This window comes from Elephas maximus, chromosome 27 (genome assembly GCF_024166365.1).
Source record: "Elephas maximus indicus isolate mEleMax1 chromosome 27, mEleMax1 primary haplotype, whole genome shotgun sequence".
Taxonomy (NCBI): Eukaryota; Metazoa; Chordata; class Mammalia; order Proboscidea; family Elephantidae; genus Elephas; species Elephas maximus.
The window spans coordinates 10,234,307-10,258,224 of NC_064845.1; the positions used below are offsets into that span (position 1 = coordinate 10,234,307).

The 23,918-nt window shown below is 40.6% G+C and overlaps 1 protein-coding gene across 9 annotated transcripts in view; it reads right to left on the bottom strand.

Annotated features, from left to right (window-relative positions):
* The window catches only part of RBMS3 (RNA binding motif single stranded interacting protein 3), an 817,329-nt gene that overhangs the window by 640,140 nt on the left and 153,271 nt on the right, over positions 1 to 23,918 (bottom strand). For 6 of the 9 annotated variants that reach the window (XM_049870956.1, XM_049870954.1, XM_049870947.1 and 3 more), the window contains exon 2: positions 1,230 to 1,402. In XM_049870956.1, the coding sequence (XP_049726913.1) occupies positions 1,230 to 1,375 (146 nt within the window). In that variant the 5' untranslated portion in view covers positions 1,376 to 1,402. The remainder of the gene's footprint in view (positions 1 to 1,229; positions 1,403 to 23,918) is intronic. The other 3 variants (XM_049870948.1, XM_049870955.1, XM_049870951.1) reach the window with 1 other exon arrangement.

Consider the following 23,918-nt stretch of genomic DNA (forward strand, 5'->3'; position numbering starts at 1 on the left):
GGTGTATCTGCCACTTCCTGTTGTTTTGATATTTACTCTCCGTCTTAAAATCCAGAGCAAAGGCAAATAAATACCGTCTGCTTATTGTTTTACTCTTTTAATATTTTAGAGGTTGGAAATTTTACAAAATAAATATCCTCTCAACGTTCTTGTAAAAGTATTGCAAAAGAAAGGACAATTGAGTAATAGTTTCCCAATTTTTAAAAACACCCAGCTAAGACATAATCAAAGGACAAATCCACTGGACTGATAGTATTTTGAAAGTAATCAGACAGCAATATAAAAACACAGTTCTATGATTCTTAATTCATTATCCACTATGTTATTCAGAGGGTAAGTTTAAATATATCTAGTTTATTTGGATAGAAATAAAAGAGTTGATAAAATAAGTGTTGGTAGATAAGAGATTAATGAACTCTTTTGGATGGTGATTTAATGAATACAGCATTTCCGAACAAAGACAAAACTACTTGGTGACTACAGTTCTTGGCCTTGGGGGGAGATGGCTCCACTGGACTTGGCAGTACACATTCGCCAGGAAACTGGAGAATAAGCCTTATGATTCTCCAACTACCTGGCTCTAGTTGGACCTACGGGAGCCCTGGTGGCACGGTGGTTAAAGCGCTCAGCTGCTAACCAAAACGTTGGTGGTTCAAACCCACTGGCAGCTCCAGGAGAGAAAGATGTGGAAACCCTATGGCAAAGTTCTACTCTGTCCCGCAGGGTCGCTATGAGTCAGAATGGACTTGACAGCAGTGGGTTTGGTGGGTTTTTTGGGTTATGCCAACATTTACCAAGCACTGGCCAGAAATGTTCTGCAAAACAGGAGATAAGCAACCTGAATTACCACTTCTGAGTTGTGAGATTTCCCTCACCAACAAGTAAAGCAGCATCTTTCATTTCTCATTGGTTCCATGAGCCACATGGCTTGAGAGTGCAACTCAATACTTGCTCACCATTTTTCGGGTCAATGCCGGCGTGTCAATCAGCATTCCCACATATATGTGCTCAAGAATATCCACCTTCACAACAAAAACCAAATAAGTCCTAATCCCTAAAATAAGCTGAACTCAAATGCCAAGTTTAAGTTCTGCTTATACAGAGGAGTCTTCCTGCCCAAGACACCAACAAGTGGGTACATTGGGCACCATAACAAGTCCTCTGTGGACTGAGCCCTCATGGGCAAGTACGTGGGGTAGAAATGGTGCAAAGAGCAGAGGGGCACTTACGGTTGGCACAGCTTGATTAGGTCCTGGTCAGTGGTGCCTGGTGGAAGACCTCGAATGTACAGGTTGGTTTTACTCAATTGTTCCCCGCTGCTGTTGCTGCTGCTGTTGTTGCTGCTGCTGTTTGTGCTGGGGCTGGGAGGAGCCATGGGGTGGGGAGCTGGTGCATAGGACTGCTGGAAACAGAAAAAGCTGTTACTGGAAAAACAAAGCCAGCACCTGTTCACAGGCCAGCAGAGCAATTTGAAAGCAATGCAAGCTTCTCGGCCTCTCCATTCCATATGCACACACACATACTTAGATTGCTACCAGATGTTGCCTCTGAGAATATCATTTGCTTTTTTCCCTTCTGGACCTACCTTCGGATCAGCGTAAGTCAGTCATAAATGGTACAGAAAGTTACCATGTACTCCTGTAAGTAGCATATGGCTTCTAAGTTGGTCCCTGACCACACTCTAATTTTCCTTAGACCTGTAAAGTAAGACACTATCTCCCTCCTTAATGAAAGAAAGTGGCTCGCTCTTGGCACCAAAACTATACCCCTAACATATATTTAATAGCTAAGCCCCTTTGGTTTATCTCTATTGTTTCCCTCACCATAATTATCCAGCACTCTATAAATACTGATTCCACTGATCAATGAATGAATCTATCTTAGCTCTTTCCCCAGTTCCAAAAATGTTTCTTTATGTGGAATGCCCCTTGTTTGCAAGACTGAGCCACCTTTCTCTCCTTGGACTCAAGATCCCCTTTAAACTACTCTAATAGAGGGTTTCTGAACTTCAGCATTATTGCCACTTTGGACAGGAACATTCTTGGTTAAGGCCTGTCCTATGCATTATAGGATGCTGAGTGGCATCCTTGGCCATTTTCCACCAGATGCTAGTAGCACTTGCCCCCAGTTGTGACAACAGGAAACATATTCAGACACTGCCAAATGTCCCCTGGGGAATAGATGTCTCTCCAGTCTACAACTACGACTCTAATCTGTCACGCCATTTTATGACAAAATAGAAATGATAAAATGACCCTCAACAACTTGTAATATAAAATATGAGGATGTTTATAATTATATAGGCCGCTGGGCCATTATAAATACATATACTCATTTTACTTTATTATTGTTATTATTTAATACAGGCCTAAATTCTCAAATCATACTCTTCGAATTTGAGTCCCTGCTGGGTCTCTAATTGCTTGTGTGACCTTTGGGTGGTTCCTTTACTTCCTGAGACTCAGCATTGTCATTAATACAAGGAGGGTAATAACAGTATTTTCTTATATCACAGTGTCTTTACAAGGACTTAGTGAGCTAATGCAAACAATATGGTACCTGAAAATTAGTAAATGTATAATAAATGTTAACAATGAAGGTTGTGGAAGTAATAATAATAATGATAATATTTATGGATCATATCTTTCTTGCCAGTGCTACTAGTCTATATAACTATCCCAGGTTTTGTCAACCATAACCCAGAAGGTTGCCAAAGACACAATGAGCACATTCATCAAGATTCCAGTGGGGAAACTATTGGCTGGGTCTGACTCGAAGACTTATTAGCTGTTTAATCACGGCTAGGTTTTTTTTTTTTTTTTTAGGGGGTCAGGATTTACCAAACGACAAGTTTAGACACAAGAGCAAAAAAGCATTTATTCACCTATGGTCACACTGTTAAGAACCTTTGTGCCAAGGGGGAAAGCTAAATGAGGATTTGAAGGAAGAAAATGAAGAAAAAAAAATGCACTTTGTGTCTCTACAGTCTCATTCTAAAAAACGCACACACAATCGGCAGATAAATAGTGCAGGCTTTTCATTCCAAAACTGTGTTGAAGCCTGAGTCAATAGCCTTTTGGGCTCAGGAAGATGATGAGATGCCCTGGAAAAGGAGCTGACCATGGCCTTGATCAAAGACAGCTGATCTCTTTTTGCAGGGTTCCAGAGTGGCTTTCCACTGAACTGAGGATAAACCTACACTTAATAAAAAGGCCTCAAATCCCCATATGAATCGTTCTCTGGCTATTTCTTCAATCACATCTTGGACCAGATTGAGTTCCACTCCCACCTCTGCACCCTTCTCACTCTCAGTCTAAATCTGCTCAGCTGACTCTTACATAGCCTTCCTATCTCAGAATCAGTTGTACCCTACAGCTCTCTGTTATTTTCCTTCAAAGCAGTTAGCATTATCTAATGTGTGTTCAGTCACTGATTTAGCGTCTGTCTATAGCACTAATCTATATATTCCCTGATGGGAGAGACTGTCAACCTTTATATCAATAGCCTAGCCTCGTACCTCATAAGTGCTTAATAAACACTTGCTATAGTTGTTAGATGCTGCCGAGTCAGTTCCGGCTCATATCGAACCCTGTGTACAACAAAATGAAACACTGCCTAGTCCTGTGCCATCCTCACTGTGTCAATTGTTGCAGCCACTGTGTCAATTTATCTCGTTGAGGGTCTTCATCTTTTTTCACTGACTCCCAAAATATTTAGGTTACATCAAGTACAATAAAGATAGAATAAACACAGCACTTAGCCCTTAGAGATGGGGGCCAAGTTTTCACAGTACTCTGTCTTGTTGCTTGCTGGAAGAATCTGTTTTAACCTTTCTGGGAATTCAGATTTGCCCAGGTCCATATTCCCAACTAGGTATAAGACAACAGCTATTATATTCAGTTTGTCAAAAGGCTACCCATTACATCTGCTCTCTCATCTCCCAAGTCCCCATACCAGCCACCCGTCACCCATTTCTCTCAATGTCACTGTCATTCTTTCAGCCTCTGTGGCAGAAACCTTGTTGTTGGCTTATGTTATTCCCTAATCCTACCTCCCAGAACATAGTCAGCCACCAAAACCCCTGGCAGAATAATTTTTTCATCTGAAGTCCCGTTGTTTCCCTAGACCTGGGTCTGAACCATCTCATATGTAAAGGGCTTCAAGCTTCACATCCGGTCTACTTGACTTCAGGCTTCCCAGTTTAATAAAACAGAATAGTCAAATGCAAACGTAAACTGGCCAAGCTGATCAAGAGTATGTTGGGCAGTTATTTATTTTTTTTTAAGGAGCTGAGAGATGAGAGACCAGATATGACAGGAGCCAAATCCAGAGCCCCCGACTCCCTTCTTTGAAATGTACATGTTTCTCAACCGTTTCTTTAGGATTAATTTAATATCAACATTTTTAAAAGCAAAATTTTAAAATGAATAACACAGAAGGGTATCCCCTTCCCCAATATTTGAGTAAAATTGCATATATCCATTGCCTTTTGCAATTTAATATTGCAGTGCAATGGATTGCTTTTGTGTGTCCTTTCTCACCATGGTCTTGTAACTCCCATTCTAGTGACTGGGCTGGACTCTGTGATATGGTAATTGTGGCTTACCAAAGGGATTGGTCAGTTTTGCCATCCTGCTGGGCTTGAGGCGAGTCATCCAGGGGCAGGAGAGAGAAGAGCCCACCACCACCAAGGAAGGAGAGACTGGCAGGAGAGATGGGCAGGAGATAGTGTGGTGGGCTTCCTGGCCCACACAGCGGGAAAGCTGAGCGCCTTTGGGTAAAGACTGAAGGCCAGGAAGAGGCGTGGCTATGAGCACTGCTGGGAAGAGGCTGTCCTGATGGAAGAACTATATTCTTGAGTGTTCCTGAGACTGAATTATAACCTGTTGCTTCCGTAATAAATCCCATAAACGTGAGTATGGTTTGAGTTCTGTGTGGCCGTTGCAATCAATTATTGAGTCCAGCAGAGAAGTAGAGAGTGCCTTGGGAGGACACTTGCTGTCAAAGGTGGTAAAGATGGCAGAGAGGGGAGGCTTGTCTAGCCTCCTCCTCATAGGAATCAGCCTTGGGTTGTGGATCTTGATTTTCCTTCCCCCTTGTGAAGTTAGAGGAGGTCAGACACCACCCCCACACCATTTTTACAAATATCTACATAAAGGATAAGTTTCTCTTCCAGCATGAAAAACTATTCCTTCTTTCCTGATCTAAAGTAGTCTGTTCTCCTTGGACTTCCCATAAAACTTCATCTTTACCTCCATTACAAGCCCTACACATAAACCCAAACCAAACCCACTGCTGTCTAGTTGATTCTGACTCACAGCAACTCTACAGGACAGAGGAGAACTGCTCCACAGTGTTTCCAAGGAGCGGCTAGTGGATTCGAACTGGTGACCTTTTGGTTAGCAGCCGAGCTCTTAACAATTGCACCTTAACCACCAACCCTGCATATAACCAAACCAAAACCCCTGCATATAAAAATACATATATAGTGCATATAACATATAAAAAAAATATATAGTGAGTGTTTAATACACTCTTGCTGAAGTAGCCTCCTGGCCTCTGTATCTCAAAATGGGACAGACTTGATTTACCTTTTACTTCCTTTGTGTGCTTATTCTCTTAAAATTCCCAGGGCCTTTTTAAAGGGATTCGCTACCACTTTCACCTCCCCTAGTTCCAAATTCTTCGAATTCCATTCAGTACTTAGGCTTCTTTTAAAATAAGGCTTTGTTTAAAGCAGTTTTCCCATTGCATAGTCTTTAAAACCACCAGGGAGTCAAAAAGAAACGACTGCAGCTTTATTTATCACAGATCAGATGGACCAGTTCTACGGAGCCCTTGATTGATCACATATGGAAACAGCAACTACACCATGATCAATACGTGTTTACCTAATTCTCATTTTTTCCTCAGCATTCTTTGTGCACAATTACATAACTGGAACACCATTTAGTAAATTGCATGGTGTCTAAAACAATAAATGTGCCTTCCAAAGGGCCCAAGGTATTCACTGAGAAAAAAAAAAAAATTAAACAAAACAGCCAGGAGCAAACCAAAGCTGGGATGAAAATAAAGAAATTGTGTGCGTGGAGATGGGGTACGTGATTTACAAATAAGTGTCAAGGCATCAAATTATTGTAGAGAATGGATGTATTTCAAAAGCCCTTTGAAAGAAATATGCAATTAAAGGTTGTTTTCTATATCAGATTCTTGTTTGTGAATTCTAGAAATCCTGCTGAAAAAAGGAGACTTTGTGTTATTGACTCAATCACATCATGGATTTTAAGACCCAGTGGGGGGACTCTCCCTCAGGCTTAATATTTCACTTATCTGTTGATGATTTACCTAATGATTCAGGTGGCAGGTGGCATTGTAGATCCTCCTCTGGTTTTAAGAATTATAAATTCCTTCCTCTCCATCTATTTTCAGATACCCTATTTGATAGGACAAAGCAGAACTGCCCCATAGGGTTTCCAAGGAGCGCCTGGCAGATTTGAACTGCCGACCTGTTGGTTAGCAGCCGTAGCACTTAACCACTATGCCACCAGGTTTTCCGTTTTGAAAGTACACGTCCTTGAATCAACAAAAAGTTGGCAGAAGATTCCTGGAATGCCTAATGAATGCACAGGCCCAAATGAATTAATCTGTGAAAAGCAAAGGTGATTTTGTATGCTCTCCTGCCAAAGACAGATGACCAAACAATCGCATCTTAGGAAGAAAAAAAAAAAAAGAGTATCAATACTCTTTAGGCGTTAATGGGTCACTGCAGCCACTTTCCTGATGACAAGTGGCTCTGTTCCTGTCCCAATTCTTTGTCTGCAGATGGGTTTGGAATTTTACTATCAATTAGCTTTTCAATCACTTTGAGACACTAAGGAAGAAATTTTAAAATGTTAGTAAAATAAAATAAAATTGACTTTCCCATATAGCTCAAAGGCAGAGTTTATAAATCTTATTTAGGAGTAGGGAGGACGTATGGTCTGGGGTTACTAAGTTCTGTAACACTGTGCTGGAACAGGGCAAGGGCTTGCCGTGAATTTGTAGAGTCAGCAGGTTAGCCCCAGTAGAAATGGCAGATTTTCAGAAGACAGGCTTCGGATGGAAACCCTGGTGGCACAGTGGTTAAGTGCTACAGCTGCTAACCAAGAGGTCGGCAGTTCGAATCTACCAGGCATTCCTTGGAAACTCTATCAGGCAGTTCTACCCTGTCCTATAGGATCGCTATGAGTCAGAATCGACTTGATGGCAGTGGGTTTAGTTTGGGCTTTGGATGGCACTCTGATTAGAGGAGGGAGATAAGAGGACTGCTCTTGAAGCTGCATAGAGTTGGCAGCTACATGGGTTTTTCTTAGATATTTACTTGTCTTAGAAGCCCTGGTGGTACAGTGGTTAAGAGGTAGGCTGCTCACCAAGAAGTTGGCAGTTCAAATCCACCAGCCATTCCTTGGAAACCCGATGGGGCTGTTCTACTCTGCTCTATACGGTCATTAGAAATCCCTGGTGGCATAGTGGTTAAGGGCTACAGCTGCTAACCAAAAGCTCGGCAATTTAAATCCACCAGGTGCTCCTTGGAAACCCTATGGGGCAGTTCTACTCTGTCCTATAGGGTTACTATGAGTCGGAATCGACTTGACGGCAACTGGTTTTGTTTATAGGGTTGCTACGAGTCAGAATCAACTTGAAGACAACAGGTTTGGTTTGGGTTTTCTTTCTAAAGAAAAGTTCCCTCATTTTGCTAAAGAAAGATGTGGTAGTCAGCTTGCTAAAGATTACAGCCTTGGAAACCCTATGGGGCAGTTTTACTCTGTCCTATAGGGTCATTATGAGTCGGAATCAACTCTAGAACAGCAGGTTTGTTTTGTTTGTTCATTTGTTTGTTTCAGTTTTTTAATCACATGTTAAGGAGCCCTGGTGCAACAGTTAAGTGCTCAGCTGCAACCTGAAAAGCTGGCACTGGGAACACGCCCAGCAGCTAAGCGGGATAATGACCTGGTGATCTGCTTTCATAAAGATTGCTGTTGTTGTTGGGTGCCATCGAGGCGGTTCCAACTCATAGCAACCCTATGTACAATGGAACAAAACACTGCTCGGTCCTGCACCATCCTAATAATAGTTGCCATGTTTGAGCCCATTGTTGCAGCCACTGTGTCAATCCATTTCATCGAGGGTCTTCCTCTTTTTTGCTGATCCTCCACTTTACCAAGCATGATGTCCTTCTCAAGGGACTTGTCCCTCCTGATAACATGTCCAAAGAATGTGAGACAAAGATTACACCCTAGGAAACCCTATAGAGTAGTCCCATTCTGTCACATGGGGTCACTATGAGTTGAAATAAACTCGATGGCACCTAAGAACAATCACCACATGTTGAGGCTGCTAGATCTGCTGATGTAAGAGTGAGCTCTTTAGGAAATTAAATGACTGGGCATCCATGTTGGAAAATGTCGTTAAAGTAGAAGATCAAGGAAAAAGAGCAAGACCCTCAACAAGATGGATTGACACGGTGGCTGTAACAATGGGCTCATGAATAACAATGATTGTGAGGATGGCACAGGACCTCGCAGCGTTTCGTTCTGCTGTACGTAGGGTTGCTATGAGTTGGAACCGACTCGACGGCACCTAACAACAACAACAATTTTAGGTATCATTTATTAAGTGTTTACTAAATTTTATATGTTATCCTGCAACGGATGAGGCAACTGAGGCACAGAGGAGGGGAAACGACCTTCCCAAGGTCATCCAGCTACAATTTCCATTGGAACCCAGAAAATCTGGCTACCAAAGCCACACGGTCTCCAACAGCACTGCACAACTAACTCTATTAATGATATGGGCACAACTCAACAAAAAGAGCTTTTCCGAACCAAACTCTGGCAGGAATCCTGGTGCATCCCAGTGTAAGTGCGAGGAAAAGAGTGATGATGATAAATAATAGCATGCAATCAGACTGAAGGTTCACAAGCCCTTGCCCTCTATCAGCATTTAAATGAAGTCCACCTCAAATTTTAATCGCAAAGGGGAGGTGACCATCGGAGCCAAGCGTGTTACGAGTTTTTCAAATAATGTCAAACAAGTGGGTTCATTTGTCAAGATTCATGGTTTGTTATTTTATAACAGGAAGATGAACTGGCTTGTAGATCATCCTAAACAGCTGATTCATTTTAGTGGGCTTTGTTAATATACCTCATTTTTCAGTTTGAAAAGTGAATCAGCCCGGTCCTGCTACATTCCTACAAAACCCGTGGTGTGTGTGTGTGAGGTTTGGAAGCAGGCTAGCTGTTGTGAGTTTGTGCCCCCGCCTTTGTATTCTGGAGGCAGGTTGCAAATGGATCTAAGTAGTAGTTGTTGTTGTTTCTGCTTGCTTGTTTTAACAGAAAGTATTTGGTGCATCCAATAATGTTACTCACACATCAAGAGGTTAAAGGAAATCATCACGAATCCTATCATGTCAATATCAAACTATATTCAATGACTACATGTCTGCAAGCATGATTGTAATATAGGTACACTATCCAGATTATATTCTATTTTAATCCAGATTATTTTAAACCAGGATTCTCCACCTTGGCAGCACTGACATTATAGACAAGATTTTTTATTACTTTTTTTAATTGTAGGGGACTGGGTTGTGCATTGTAGGATATGTAGCAGCTCCCCGGCCTCTATCCAGTAGATGCCATTTGTACTCTCCCCCCAAAAAGTTACAACAACCAAAGTCTCCAGATGCTGCCAAATGTACACTGGGGAGCAAAACTGGCTCTGGTTGAGAATCAGATTTAAAGAGACCCAGCCCCTTTACTTGAAGGGCCACGATAGTACCTCTTATCAACTAGTGACCCTAACTAACCCACTGACCTAAAACCACTTTACTGAAAATGTCCATCACCAAACCAAAGTTGGTCTTCTTAAACCCTCCTACATGTAACTCCACCCTCTGTAACCAAGACGCTGGTATGCCACGTGTCGTTTACAGCAGACTAGGTCTGAGACATACTTATTTCTGTGATTGAAAACATCATTCTTTTACAGAGACAATTTTAAATATTTTTTGCACGCAACTTCCCTTGGATGGAAATCACAAGACACCGTTGCCAAACTGCCGTCAATTCTATTCCCAGCATCTGGTTGCTGGCAGGGTCAGAAGGCAGTTGGTTTGGTGGTTTTGGAGAGCCTCGGACTTTATCACACAGCAGTCTGTTCTGCTGATGGCCTTCCCAATTTGATTTTATTCATCTCCAGTGCAAAAGAATTTGTACATTTTTATCCACTCAAGGGTAAAACCTTGGATAAAATCTCCCACGAGACCAACACGCCAACTCTTTTACTATCCAAAAATGAATACCAACTACATTCCTGCCTTAAATCATGCATTATTCAGCCTGCATGTACACATGCAATCCGTTGCTGGGTGGGGGGTGCCGCTGCTGGCTGTTGGACTCCCCTCCCAGACTGTCATTTCCACACACCTCTGCTCAAGTGTGAACACAAAATGAGAGAGTGGGACATGGCAAGAACTGTGGCAGTTACTGGTCTGTCTATAACAGCCTCAAATGAAGGTGAATAAGGATACCTCCCATGCAAGAAATAACAATTGTGGGCTAAGGAAATACCCAAGGCAAGCCAGGCGATTTTAGCCATAGTTTCATGAACCACATACATTAAGGCTCTGCATTTTATGCTAGGCGATTATCTTTCCACAATCTGGAATCTGACTCTAGAAAATCATTGTTTCCATTATGCCCTTTCTAATAGAGTTTGGTGAAAACTGGCCATACTTCTCTTTTCCAACCCACAGCTCGGATATGGAAATGAGCAATAAAGGACGACACTCTGCACAGAAGGCAATCATTTGAACACTCTCCGTCAACTGGCCAAGGTAATAGCTGCTGTCAACAGTGGTAACCTGGTGGTTAAGAGCCCCCAGAATGTCTGCTGTGAATCCTGCTCTTCCACTAACTAGGCACTTAGACCTCTTGGCAAGAGTAAAAGTGGAATTATGACAGTCTCACCTCACAGGAGCAAGGCTTAAATATAAAAATTTCCTGAAGATATTTAGCACAGTTGACTACCACCTAGTCAATACTCAACAAATGCTTTTTTATTTCTATCATTTGCATCAACATCATTATGCTGGGCAGATCCTTAAAAATTGCATGACTCTTTCAGTCCTGGTTGGGGAAATTTTACCGATAAGAGGGTGTTATAAGAATTAATCGTTTATTCTAAGCATGAGAGCCACTATGCTTGGGACCGAATTACGTCCTTAGAACAGTGGTTTGCCATTTTCATCAAGAACCCAAAATAGTATCTAAGCAGTGAAGAAATTATCACTGTGAATAGAATGGCTAATTAGTTTCAAGGTATTTACAAATCACCATGCAGTTTTCTATTAGGATGAGCTTCACTTTTGCTCTATTAGTTTTTCAAAACCTCATCGGATTGCATAATCACACATTGTTCTGTGTTATTTACAAATAGGCTTAATAGAAGTTGTTGAATTCCATTCAGAGGTTTAGATATTAAATGACATTTTAAAATTCATGGTGCTTGAGAATACAGTCAACTAGTTATTGTTCATTTCAAGTACCTACAAAAGAATTTCATTAATTAATTTACGAGCTAGAGAAAAGTGACTGCTATAAATAATGCAACGGGCTTTTAGAAACATTGTCCAATTCTCCATAAGCCCATGACATTTAGCCTTTGCCCCAACATCTCTTTATAACTGTCTAGCTCTTGATCTCTTCACAGAAAAATAAACAAAAACACCTTCAAAACTTGAGGTGCTTATGGCATTAGTTTAAACAGTCAGATTTAAACTTTGAAAATAACCCAAAAAGCTCATAACTCCAATACTAATAATCACTGGTTCCTTGTGGAAAAACTGGCCATGGTTGGCTACCGAGGTAGAGGTTACAATGTTGACTACACTACGAACAAGAATTAGTAGAGTCAGGGCATTTGCCAGAGATACTGGAAGTGACCGTGATCCTGAAAGGGACTTCTGTTTCATCTGTTCGGAGGTCACCCAAAATGCCTCCTTTCCTGATGGGCTAGAATATCACTTGGGAAGTGTGAAAACCAAAAACTAGCCACCAGCAACTGTTCACAGGGAACCCCTGGGATATCCGGTGGTCAGTATCTCAACTCAGAATGCAATTAGAGATAAACAGGTCCTGTAAAGAGTAAATCAATTACCCTAGGGTCACATTCTTGTAACTCAGAAGATATATTTGCCTAATATCGTGGGTTCTTTTTCTCCATACTCTTTCCTTATATTCTTTAACGTTTTACTTATTTATTTTTTATTGTGCTTTATGTGAAAGTTTACAATTAAGTCAGTTTCTCATACAAAAGCTTATACAAGCACTGTTATGTGATCCTAGTTGCTCTTCCGCTAATGAGACAGCACACTCCTTCTCTCTACCCTGTATTCCCCGTGTCCATTCAAACCAGCTCCTGCCCCCTCTGCCTTCCCATCTCGCCTCCAGACAGGAGCTGCCCACTTAGTCTCATGTATCTACTTGAGCTAAAAAGCACACTCCCACCAGTACCATTTTATGTCTTATAGTCCAGTCGAATCTCTGTCTGAAGAGTTGGCTTCGGGAATGGTTTTAGTTTTGGGCTAAAAGAAAGTCTGGGGACCATGGCCTCTGGGGTTCTTCCAGTCTCATTCAGACCCTCAAGTCTGGTCTTTTCATACGCTCTATATTTTACCCACACTATTCCATGTTTCATAGTCCAATACTCTCTCTGTTTGTCCAAAATTACAACTGGTAACATTGAAAACAATGAACTCCCCTAGATCCATTACGTATGCCTTCCTAAATAGACTGGGGACCAGGAAATGTAGTTTAAAGATCACTACCATAAGATATGTTGATAAAACCTTTATTGCAACTAAATGAACTCTTTCAAATTTCCTCCTTCAGTCATAAAAACAGATGTAATGAGCCATTTTCCCCCTCATTTGAGTAAGTAATACATTAACCAATCATATCCCTGATGTGGTTACTGGTAGCTAATGGGTCACTGAAATAAAACGTTTTATTCCCAACCGTGTATAACAAAAATCACTATCAATAATGGCAAGCCAATCGAAACACAAATGGTACAAATGGTATAAGGCTTTTTGATATGCTGAATGCTTTTCTCCAGTTCAATTTGAATTACTGTTTTTCTGACTGTGAATCTATGTTAACTCAGCAGCAATGTAATAATAGCATAAATAGCATGTACAATTCAATTCAATTTCCTTACCCAGGCTTTCATTCCACCTCCATAATGTGTTTCCAGGCTCTGCCTAACCCTATTTTCCTTCTACTTCCCAGCACTCATGCTCACCATTCCTGACACACTTGCTTCTATACCTTATCTTGCCTTCTTCCCTCTACCTGGAAGGCCTGGGCTGCATGGATTCTAGGGCGCCTGTAAAATTTATCTCACAAACTAGGGCACTTTTGAGAGCACAAACCCCAAACCAAACCCATTGCCATCGAGTCGATTCCAACTCATAGCAGCCCTATAGGACAGAGCAGGACTGCCCCATAGGGTTTCCAAGGAACAGCTGGTAGATTTGAACTGCAGACCTTTAACCACTTTGCCATCAGGGTCCCTTGAGAGCACAAGGGGGAGCTAATAATGCTTATTTGGAGGCACATGGAGTAAGTTGGGACTGGTTGAGGAAGACTGGGATATATGGTTATCCTATACTATTTTTACCTAAATCTCACACATTGTTCTAAAATCACATAAAATTCTACCCCATCTCATGACATTTTCATTTTATTACTTAGAGCTATTTCATGTCCTTCTCTTTTGAGTTCTTATATCATTAAAATCTACAAAAGATTATAAAATATTAAGAACAGCAAAGGGCTGATGTTTATTGACTTATAGCAACCCCGTATGAAAGAGTAGAACGGTTCCATAGGGTCTCCTAGGCTACAGTCTTCACAGGAGCAGATAACCAGGTCTTTTCTCCCACAAAACTGCTGGGTGGCTTTGAACCAATGGCCTTTTGGTTATCGGTTGGGTGCTTAACCATTGTGCCACCAAGGCTCTGTATCAGAACTGACTTGATGCACAGAACAACGAAGGTAGGTACCATTCTTATATCCACATGGAAGATAAGGATACTGAGATTCAGGAGGTTAAATGACTGTTCCAAGATTGATAAGCTACTAAGCAGCTAATGGAAAGAGCCAGATATATTTTATTTGCTTGTTTGTTTTTAACTGATAACCAAAATTTCATCTGTATTATGAAATTGCTAAATATGAAGAAAAGGGAGCAATTGAGATCAAGTGATGTTACAAAATAAATGTCTCTCTCTTTGACAGACAAGATTCCTGCCTCGGTCTCTGTGTTTCCAATACTACCTCATCCACGTTACTGGTTTATCCCAGAAGAAGAGAGCCCTGCCTACCTCGCATGACATCCTATGCTACCAATCTTATTTCTTTCTATACAGTAACCAAAGCAAAAAAGAAGAAAGCTTTCCCACAGTACACTACCTTGGCAGTTCAGCAAATTCATAAACAATAACCTATATTCCATGACATAAAATAGTTTTGTTGTTTTATTAGCCAATTCATTCATATTTTATTGATGTAGCAAAATTAAATGGGAACAGAAACTAGGCTTTTAAAGTTCTAAATCTAAGAAATTTGGACTGTAAAACACAATAATTTCCTCAAGAAGACTACCTCAGAACACAGATTCAAAAATGCGACAATTAATATATGCAAAGTAATTGCTTCATTATAAAAATTGGAAGGCGCTATTGCACAGATAATTTTCTGTGAATATATTTTCAACATTTATTGTATTTTGGGCCATGAGATGTTAACTATGAGAATAAATCAGTGCTCAAGTTCAAGAAAAAATGATCTGATGATAAACAGTCATATTCGGCACTTTTTATTGTTACCAAATTTATTATAAGTTTTATAATCAGGAACTTATGAAATATTTACATATTCAAACTTCTATTTCTCAGAATTATAAACCTCTATTAAAACCTGCTGCCATCAAATCGATGCCGACTCATAGTGACCCCACAGGACAGAGAACTGCCCCATAGGGTTTCCAAGGAAAGAGCTGGTGGATTCAAACTGCCAACCTTTTAGTAAACAGCCATAGCACTTAACCACTGGGCCACCAGGGTTCCAAAAACCTCTATTAGGACTGCTTTTTTCAGCATATTTTAAGGTAATCTATCTTGTACCTTAGAGAATTTTTGAAAATAATATAGACACATCCAATTTCTAATGTATCTTCTCTTTGTTCAGTAAACATTGGAACATTCTTTTTGCCCAATAATATTCTCATGATCAAAAGAATAAACAATCCCCAATAATAGGACAATCCTGCTTTCTCTTCTCCAAATTGCTCTTGGAGTAATTAAGGGGTGATTGATCAGCAAATAAAGGGCCTGTGCCCTTTATTGGGAGTCCCCCAGAGCCACCTCAGAAGAAAGGCCAGGTGATCTACTTCCAAAAAATCAGACATTGAAAACCCTACAGAGCACTGCTCTACTCTGACACGCATGGGGTCACATGAGTCTGAGCTGAGTGACAGCAACGGGTACCGGTACTGCCGCTGGCCTTTTACTCCAAAGGCTCATGAAGAGTGGGCATTACTGCATAGTGAGGAAAAGCAGAGACCCTGAAATCACCCCACCCAGGTTGAAATCATGCATTAGCATTCGCTATCAGGGACCACGGGTAAATCACTTAGCCTTTCTTTGCCCCATTCTCCTCTTTTGTAACAAGATGGTTAAACGTTTGAAATGAGTGATCACGTGTAGAACACTGAGCATAATTCCTGGCACACAGTCAGTACTTTACAGGTGCTAGCTATCACTATCACATACATTCTAAAGTCTTTTCACGACACTGGTTGTTACCATGAATGAAAATATTCTCTTGAATAAGAGGTATATTGTTTCAGGGAATGATCTGTCAAATTCTGGTTTGCCTGATTTAAAATCTTACAATAAACAGTACCAAGTTCATTGACGCTGATCAAACTGAAGTTTTATACATTAGAAATTAAAATATATATATCATTCCTTAATAGCACATCAGCTTCAGTTTATGCTATCCTAATTTCTTACTAGCTGCCTTCAGATAAATGGATGACAAGAACCTGAGAAGAATTGTTTTAAGATACGTGTAAACTCTCACAAGGGCGGTCATTCTTAGAATATACAGTTCTGGGAAAATTTTCATAAATTGTAAAAGTCCTCATTAAACTAAGATATATCATTGTCAGCGGAAAAGCTTATCGGTTAAATAAGGCACCAATTACTACATGTTCATGTACTTAATTAAAGGGTGTTTTATTTATAGAAACAAACTATACCAATGTCATAGTTTCTAATACTAAAAATAATTAGGTTTTTAAAAATTGTTGCCCTACAAGAATATTTTGTGAGCAAACAATGGTTTAAATTGCTTATTTCAGTTTAATTCACTCTTTAACAAGTTGTAACTCTGTGCTCTAGGGTGGCTGAAGCAATTCGTTTATAGTTTAAAAACGGGACAGTCATACATTTATAGATTCCAAAGGGCTACTACACATCTCCAGTATTCCAGAGGACTGTGATTTGATTTTGCTCTGTTTTGTTTGGCTCTGGAGAATACTATGTGGAATTTGGCCTTTTTCTGAAGTGCAAAGGCTGAAAAAAAAAAAAAAAAAGAATTTTCTATGAGTGACCATTCCTTTCCTTCTCCAAAATAAGGCTCAGTGCTTACTCTGTGCCGTGGAAGACAAATTGACAGAAGTGGGGGATCAAAACATAAAATTAATTCAGAATTCATGGTATGCTGGTATTCTGGGTTTCAGTGGAGGGGAACCACAACCCGTCTGTCAGTCTGTTGCACTGCGGTGGCTTACATGTTGCTATGATGCTGGAAGCTATGCCACTGGCATTTCAAATACCGGCAGGGTCACCCTTGGTGGACGGATTTCAGTGGTGCTTCCAGACTAAGACAGACTAGGAGGTATGGCCTGGCAATCTACTTCCAAAAATTATCCAGTGAAAACCCTATGAATCACAACAGAATACAGTCCAATACAGTGCTGGAAGACCTGGCCCCTAGGTTGGAAGACACTCAGAGTACACAGTGGCTGCAACAATGGACTAGAGCATAGCAACAATTGTGAAGATGGCACGCAAGACCAGGCAACATTTCATCCTGTTGTACATGTTTTGACCATGAGTCGGAGTCAATTTGACAGCAAGAAACAACAATGAGGGAAAAAGCCATGATTTGTAGCAAGAGGTACAAGCCAGCCCCAGCAGTGCACCGCACAATGGATGTTACTATAGGTGAAATGCTATTCGATGACCCAAAGTCTTAGAAGGTATAAACAAAATGAAAGGGCTTACATGGTGAAGTAGCAAAGAAGCAAGTAGAAGTAACCTGGGAGGACAGAATATGTTCTTGGTGGCCCTGCCTCAGATGCTGGGGACCAGAAGGGGCCATGGCAGAGTGCGGGGGCAGATGTGCAGTGTGACTAAGTAAATCTCCATGATCCAACAGAAAAAACATAAGAATTCCATGAAGAAAGATGAGGCTCAAGGAGAACCTCTCTGTTCATTAGCCAACGGCAATCTCCGTGAAAAGAAAGACTCTTTTCTGACATTATCCCTTGCCATGTAAATACTCAAGGTCTACTTTAACCTCTTTGATGACTGACCACTAACACTATGAATCTGATCACATCTTAAGCAGAATCATAACAGAGACATCCAAACATAATACCCTAAATTGAGACAGCATCTATCACCAAAGCAAAGGGTATAGCCTTAACTACTGTAGTAAAGATACACATACTGCTTTAAAAAAATTAGCACAGCATGCTTAGGAAAATACCTGGGGGCGGGGGGGCGAGGCTGGCAAAAAAGCAGTATGACGTGCATGTTATTTGCGTAAAAATATGGTAAATCTGCTCCTTAAATCATAATGTCAGTAGTGCTGAGTATTGGTTAATTCAGGAAATGGGTCTATGTAACAGCTTGTGGGGTTAAACATTTTCATATGATGACTTTATATATTAACCTACACGCATATTAAAAAACACCCGTATAGCACATCACCACTTCCACGTATACCCAACGTTACATGGAACCCAAAACTGTGGCAGAGCACAGGTAAGCAACCTGGTCTAGTCACAAAGCGCGTACAATACGCAAAGCAGCCTAGAATGACAGCTAATTATAGTTTTGCAGATAGTTTCTTTTCTACAGATGGACTTCCTAAGGTTGCTGTGATACTTCAATAGTTTCTATCCAGAATTTTGATGCGAAAGAGGGATCTACTTAGATAGAAGTTATTATGTTAGGCCACAGAAAGACAAAATCCATTACCATCTATTCAATTCCGACTCACAGGGACCCTATAGGACAGAGTAGAACCACCCCATAGGGTTTCCAAGGCTGTAAATCTTTACGAAAGCAGACAACCACATCTTTGTCCGTCACAGCAGCTGGTGGGTTCAAACTGCCGTCCTTTGGGCTAGCACCTGAGCACTTAACCACTGAGCCACCAGGGCTCCTTACAGAAGGACCAAAGACTTCTAATTCTCAGAAAATGGATTAAAAAAAAAAAATTAGCCCACATTACAACATAAAAGTATTCCTTCACTGTTTTCTTGTTACATCACAGGAGTGGCTCTACTGGCCAGTGATACATACTCTCCTCTAAAAACGCTGCCAGTTTTAAATGACAGGATAATTTGTTTGCTCGAAATTAGGAAGATCACTCAGCTCCTCCATAGAACAAATGCTGCGGAGCTGCTTTCCTTCAGCCCAGCTAGAGGTGTGACGGGGCCAAGAAAAGAATCCCTCAATCCAAACTACCAGAGAACCTAAAGTCCTCACACTCCTGCTGGGCTTTCTTACTCGAATGCAATATTCATTTGTTAAAGCTTGGGGCTTATAACAGGGTGCTATGGTGGTTTTTTTTTTTTTTTTATGGTGATCAGAGTAAGAAAACAAAAGGACATAAAACCTAAAGGCCTTTTTAAGTCCTGTCAGGCTTTTGTTTTCAGTGGGTCTCCAAAGTTTAACCATCTAAGGAGATCAACCGCCTAGAATTAAGTCATGGTGCGTTTGCTATAATTCTAGAGAAATTAACCAATAAAACTGTTCATTTTACTAGTTCTGCCCAAAGTGTAAAAGTACCACCCCCTCTGTTTTATATTCCTTGGCATAATCCATGTTCTGTGAATTGAAGGTTTGCAGAATGTTGTCTAGATAACGGAACACAAGCCAAAGGTTCAGGAGAAATGATCCCAACAAATATAAAGAGAGGCTGGCACCGCGGTTCAGAGCTCGGCTGCTAACCAAGATGTTGGTAGTTGAACCCATCAGACACTCCTTGGGAACTCTATGGGGCACTTCTACTGTGTCCTATGGGAAATCGACTCTACGAGAACTTTTTTTTTTCCGTTCTTATTTTAATGGCTAGATATTTAAATACATATTAGAAATCTACATCAAATTATCTCAGTAAAGTCAGGATTTGGCCACATCAAGATTAAGTGATATTAAAAAGTGATTAAATTTAAAGTGACTTGCAGAAAAACACTAAGTTAAAGAAGAGTACAAGTTGCACATGTATGTACTCAAAATCATGAAGGCAAACACAAAGGAACTGAAGTTTGAGAAATGACGACATGATAGATGTATTATAAACTGTAATAGTGTACAATTTTATGACCGTTGCACTGAACACATATTTCCCCCCTTTATGAAAATACCTGGACACTCTTTATCCACACAACTGTCTTGAAATGTGCCAATTCTCCTTTAATTATGTTATCCAGCATCATCGTCAAACCATAATCATTTCCTCCTTTTCCATCATCATCAATCACCATCACCATCACCTTCATCAATGTCTGTATTCTTTCCTATCTAGTATTTAACAAATTTTGCCCCCAAACTCCGAAGAAGTCTTCCTGAAAGCAGGCCAGCTGCGTTGGATTTGCCTGCCAGCTAGTGAGAAGCGCTACCTTGGGGGCCTCACCCCAGACCTACTGAAGCTGACTCTCTGGCTTGGGGCCAGGAATCTATGACTTAACAGGCTCGCAAGGTGACTCTTGTGCACGATAACTTTGAAAAGCCCTGCTTAACGTGTTAGTGTTAGAGGCAAACGGGATGCACCAGGGGCTCTGCACCCAGCTACCTGCATCCGCTGACGTGCCAGCATCGATGAGTTGCCTCTCACTCCCATTCCACATGCTTTATACCACCTCCGTCACCTCTGCGTGTGGCTGCTGCGAGTTGACCAGTCAATTCCAATTCTTAGCAACCCTATAGGACAGACTAGAACTGCCTCATAGGGATTTCCTGACTATAACCTTTACAGAAGCAGATCACCAGGTCTTTCTCCTACAGAGCTCCTGGGTGGATTCAAACTGCCAACCTTTCAGTGAGCATCCGAGCACTTAACCACGGCTCCCCCAGGGCTCCTTTCTTCTGTCAGTTGTTTTTGTTAGGTGCTGCGAGTCAATTTCAACTCATAGAGACCCTCTGTGGCAAAGTAGAACTGCCCCATATAGTTTTCTAGGCTGTAATCTTTACAGAAAGAGATCTCCAGCTCTTTCTCCTACGGAGTGGGTAGTGGGTTCAAACCAATAACTTTTCAATTAGCAGCCAAGCATTTAACTGTTGCACCAACAAGACTCTTTTTCCTGTGCCTTGAACACTCTTATTCTCCTGCCCACGCCTACCATCTCTACTTACTTCCTCTGTCGCCCTTTCCTGGCTGGGGAATCATATTCTATACGCAGATTCCAACAACCACCAACCTCTCTTCTCGCCAGAGTGAGACTACCCCTCTGCTCTCTTGGCACATTCTGCTGATCCTTTTCCAAGAAATTAGGATCCTGTTCTAGACTGTGAGATCTGAGAGTGCAGGGGCTGGTATTTATCTGTGGTGCCTAGCGTAACATTTGCACATGCTAAATGCTCAATAAATACGTGATGTTGAATGAATAAATTAATCAGTAAATGGAGTTTGAGGAGAAAAGTGTTATCCTGCCTCCCCTACATCCTCAGGGATGGTTTAAGGTTAAATTACCTTAAAGTTATTGCTCTCTGTATGGATGCTAATTATGAAAATACTTTTTTTCTTCAACAAAATTTATTTTCTCCTCTCTTCTGTGCCAACACATCTAGTTAATATCCAATAATCTAGGCTCTGAGGTACATGTCATTTGGATGTTTTATTCAGTACCTACATTTGGGTATAAAACAGAACACAGAGCTTTCACTGCAACTGTAAAGTGATAAGCCCAGGTTTCCTTGGACACCCTGACTCCTTCTGGAGAAGCCATATTTCTTATTTGGGATATTTGTCCTTTGGGTGTTTTGGCAACAGAACAGCCATGTGAATATTTTTCCCCCTAAATTGTTAAGAGCTATCTATGGACCTCAGGAAGATGGAGTCCCTGTCTTCCAGCATGTTTTTCATCATGACCTTTTCCAAAGCGCTAGAACTGGGATTAGTTGCTGGTTTGGACCACCTTGAACTTGCATGTCCTTCATAGGGAGATGCAGACATTCAGTTCTAGGGGGAGCCTGCCAGTTCATCATCAGCCTTTCCAGTTTGTCGTTCATGGGCATCCAGGACAGTAAAGAGTTAACTAAACAAGGCCTGCTGTCTGAATGAGGGAGCCGGCATGCAGGGATCGTTTTGTGCCCACCCTCCTTATTTCTACAGATGGACCCGTGAGCATGATGTTCACAAAGAGAACTGTAGGTCTGCGCCCCATGACACCTGGCTGCCCCTGTTCCATGTGTAATGATGGAGTGGCTGGCTTCACTGCTTTCCTCCATCTGCCTGTCTGTGATGGCCATGTGATGGCTGAGCACCTAGCAGCTTCAGGAATCCAGTATTAATGCCATTTGTATGCACCACTCTTATGCTAGCTGGCATTTGCCTTTCTACACTGTTCTATTAATTGTCACTTGCCTTTTTCTGGAACTACAAGTTTAGATGTCACGGTAATTTCATGGTCACCAAGGGCTGCCACTCTAATGTTGTAACTGAAAGATAATCATTTGTTAGTTGCCTTGAAATAATTAATACATTTCACTAATGGGCCCTAACACTTCCTTAATGTTCCAACTACTTCTTTCCTCTGCCTTGTCCTCCCTCCTCAAAAACCTACTTAAAAAAAAAGTCAATCATATCTACTTTGGGCCCAATCCCTGTGTTTCTTGATACATCTAGCTCTGCAAAGGGGTTCATTCATATCAGTGTTTTCCTTTAAACATATGAATTCTATCTTCAGATTATTGAAGGCTAACCTAATGTGGAACTGAGGATGAACTATTTAATAGAGTTGATCAATATCAATAGAGTATCTTTAAAAGAAAAAGAAAGAAAACATCTTTAATGGGAGGGAAAAGACAGAAGTGCTAGAGTGATAGAAAGATGGGTAGAAAAGACGAAGCAAATGGGAGAGAAGCAAGGGAAAAAATAGAATACATTACTTGATGATGAGACAGGTATCAAAAGCTAAACTGAAGGGTAAGTTTCTATCATCCATAGAAAGTGATATAAGACAAGCTACATAAGAGAATGCTTCTTTTTTTCTCAAGGCATTGTAAGAAGGAAACTTTCTTGGAAAAAAAATTAGATCTAAATTTCCCCAACAAGATTTGTTAATTTATGTTTTCTCTTTCTTATGCAAGTATCTTGACTGTTGTAAAAACAAACAAGCAAAAAAATCCAAGCTTGTTGCCATCCAGTCGATTCCGACTCATAGCGACCCTATAGGACCAAGTAGAGCAACCCCAACTGCTGACCTTTTGGTTAGGAGCCAAGCTCTTAATCACTATGCCACCAGGGCTCCTACCGTTGAAGACAAGGTAAAATGTTCACAATAAACCAGGTGATAAAACTGTATATACTATAAAGTCTACCTGTACAATAAGTTATGTGTATGCACAGTAAAAATTGGAAATAACATTGAAAAAAAGAACATATGCTTAGAATTTATTCATGTAAATCCAACATTATAAAAATAAATGTTATTTTGAGAAAATATTTTAAACAGATCAAATATAACTAGCAACAATTAATCCTTTAAGCAAGAAGGAAACAAAAATAGAGGCAGTTTAGGCAGGTGAAGTTAGCATACAGTTCTCAGCACGTATAATCACAGCACAGAAAGAAAATGAAAGAGAGAAACTTGATATATACCAAAATGTGGTCTATATTTATCTCTATTAGATTGTAAGAGTAAAGTGTGCTTTGTGCCTAACGCTAATTCTTATGAGAGTGTCCATTTCTTCTACTGTAAGTTATACTCTTCATAATAAAGAACAGATTTTACTACGCAGAGGGATCTTTTTTAAGTATTAGAATGAATAGAATTGTGGAATGTTCTAGTTTTATAGCTAGGGTTTTCAAAGACAATAAATGGAATTAATCTGAACTGCCCTTTCATGTGGTTTGCAGGAATCGGAGAAAATGACTTTTAGCTATATGAGAGGTAAAAATAAGAGAGAAGGAACTAACAGCATAGAGCTTTCTCTACAAGCATGGTGACTTTTACTCCAAGGAGTCATGATCTATTAGTAGACTGATATTTAAGCCTTTTTTTTTGGCACAGGAATATGTTTTATCCAGTAGCAAAAGGTATCCACTGGTATTACAGCCTGAATTCAACAGAGGAACGTACAGACTCTCAGTTGAATCAGTGACCAACTCCTTCTTAATGACTAAAGCGTCTTGGATTGGGTATGTAGAAGTGTTAGATTCTATCACAACTACCACTGACCAAGAAGTTCTGTTTGACATAGTAAAATATCCTACAACGTTCATCCTGAAGCTGCCTATGCTATGTGTGAAGGCACATTTCCTTTCATTTACTTGGATTCCACTAGTCAT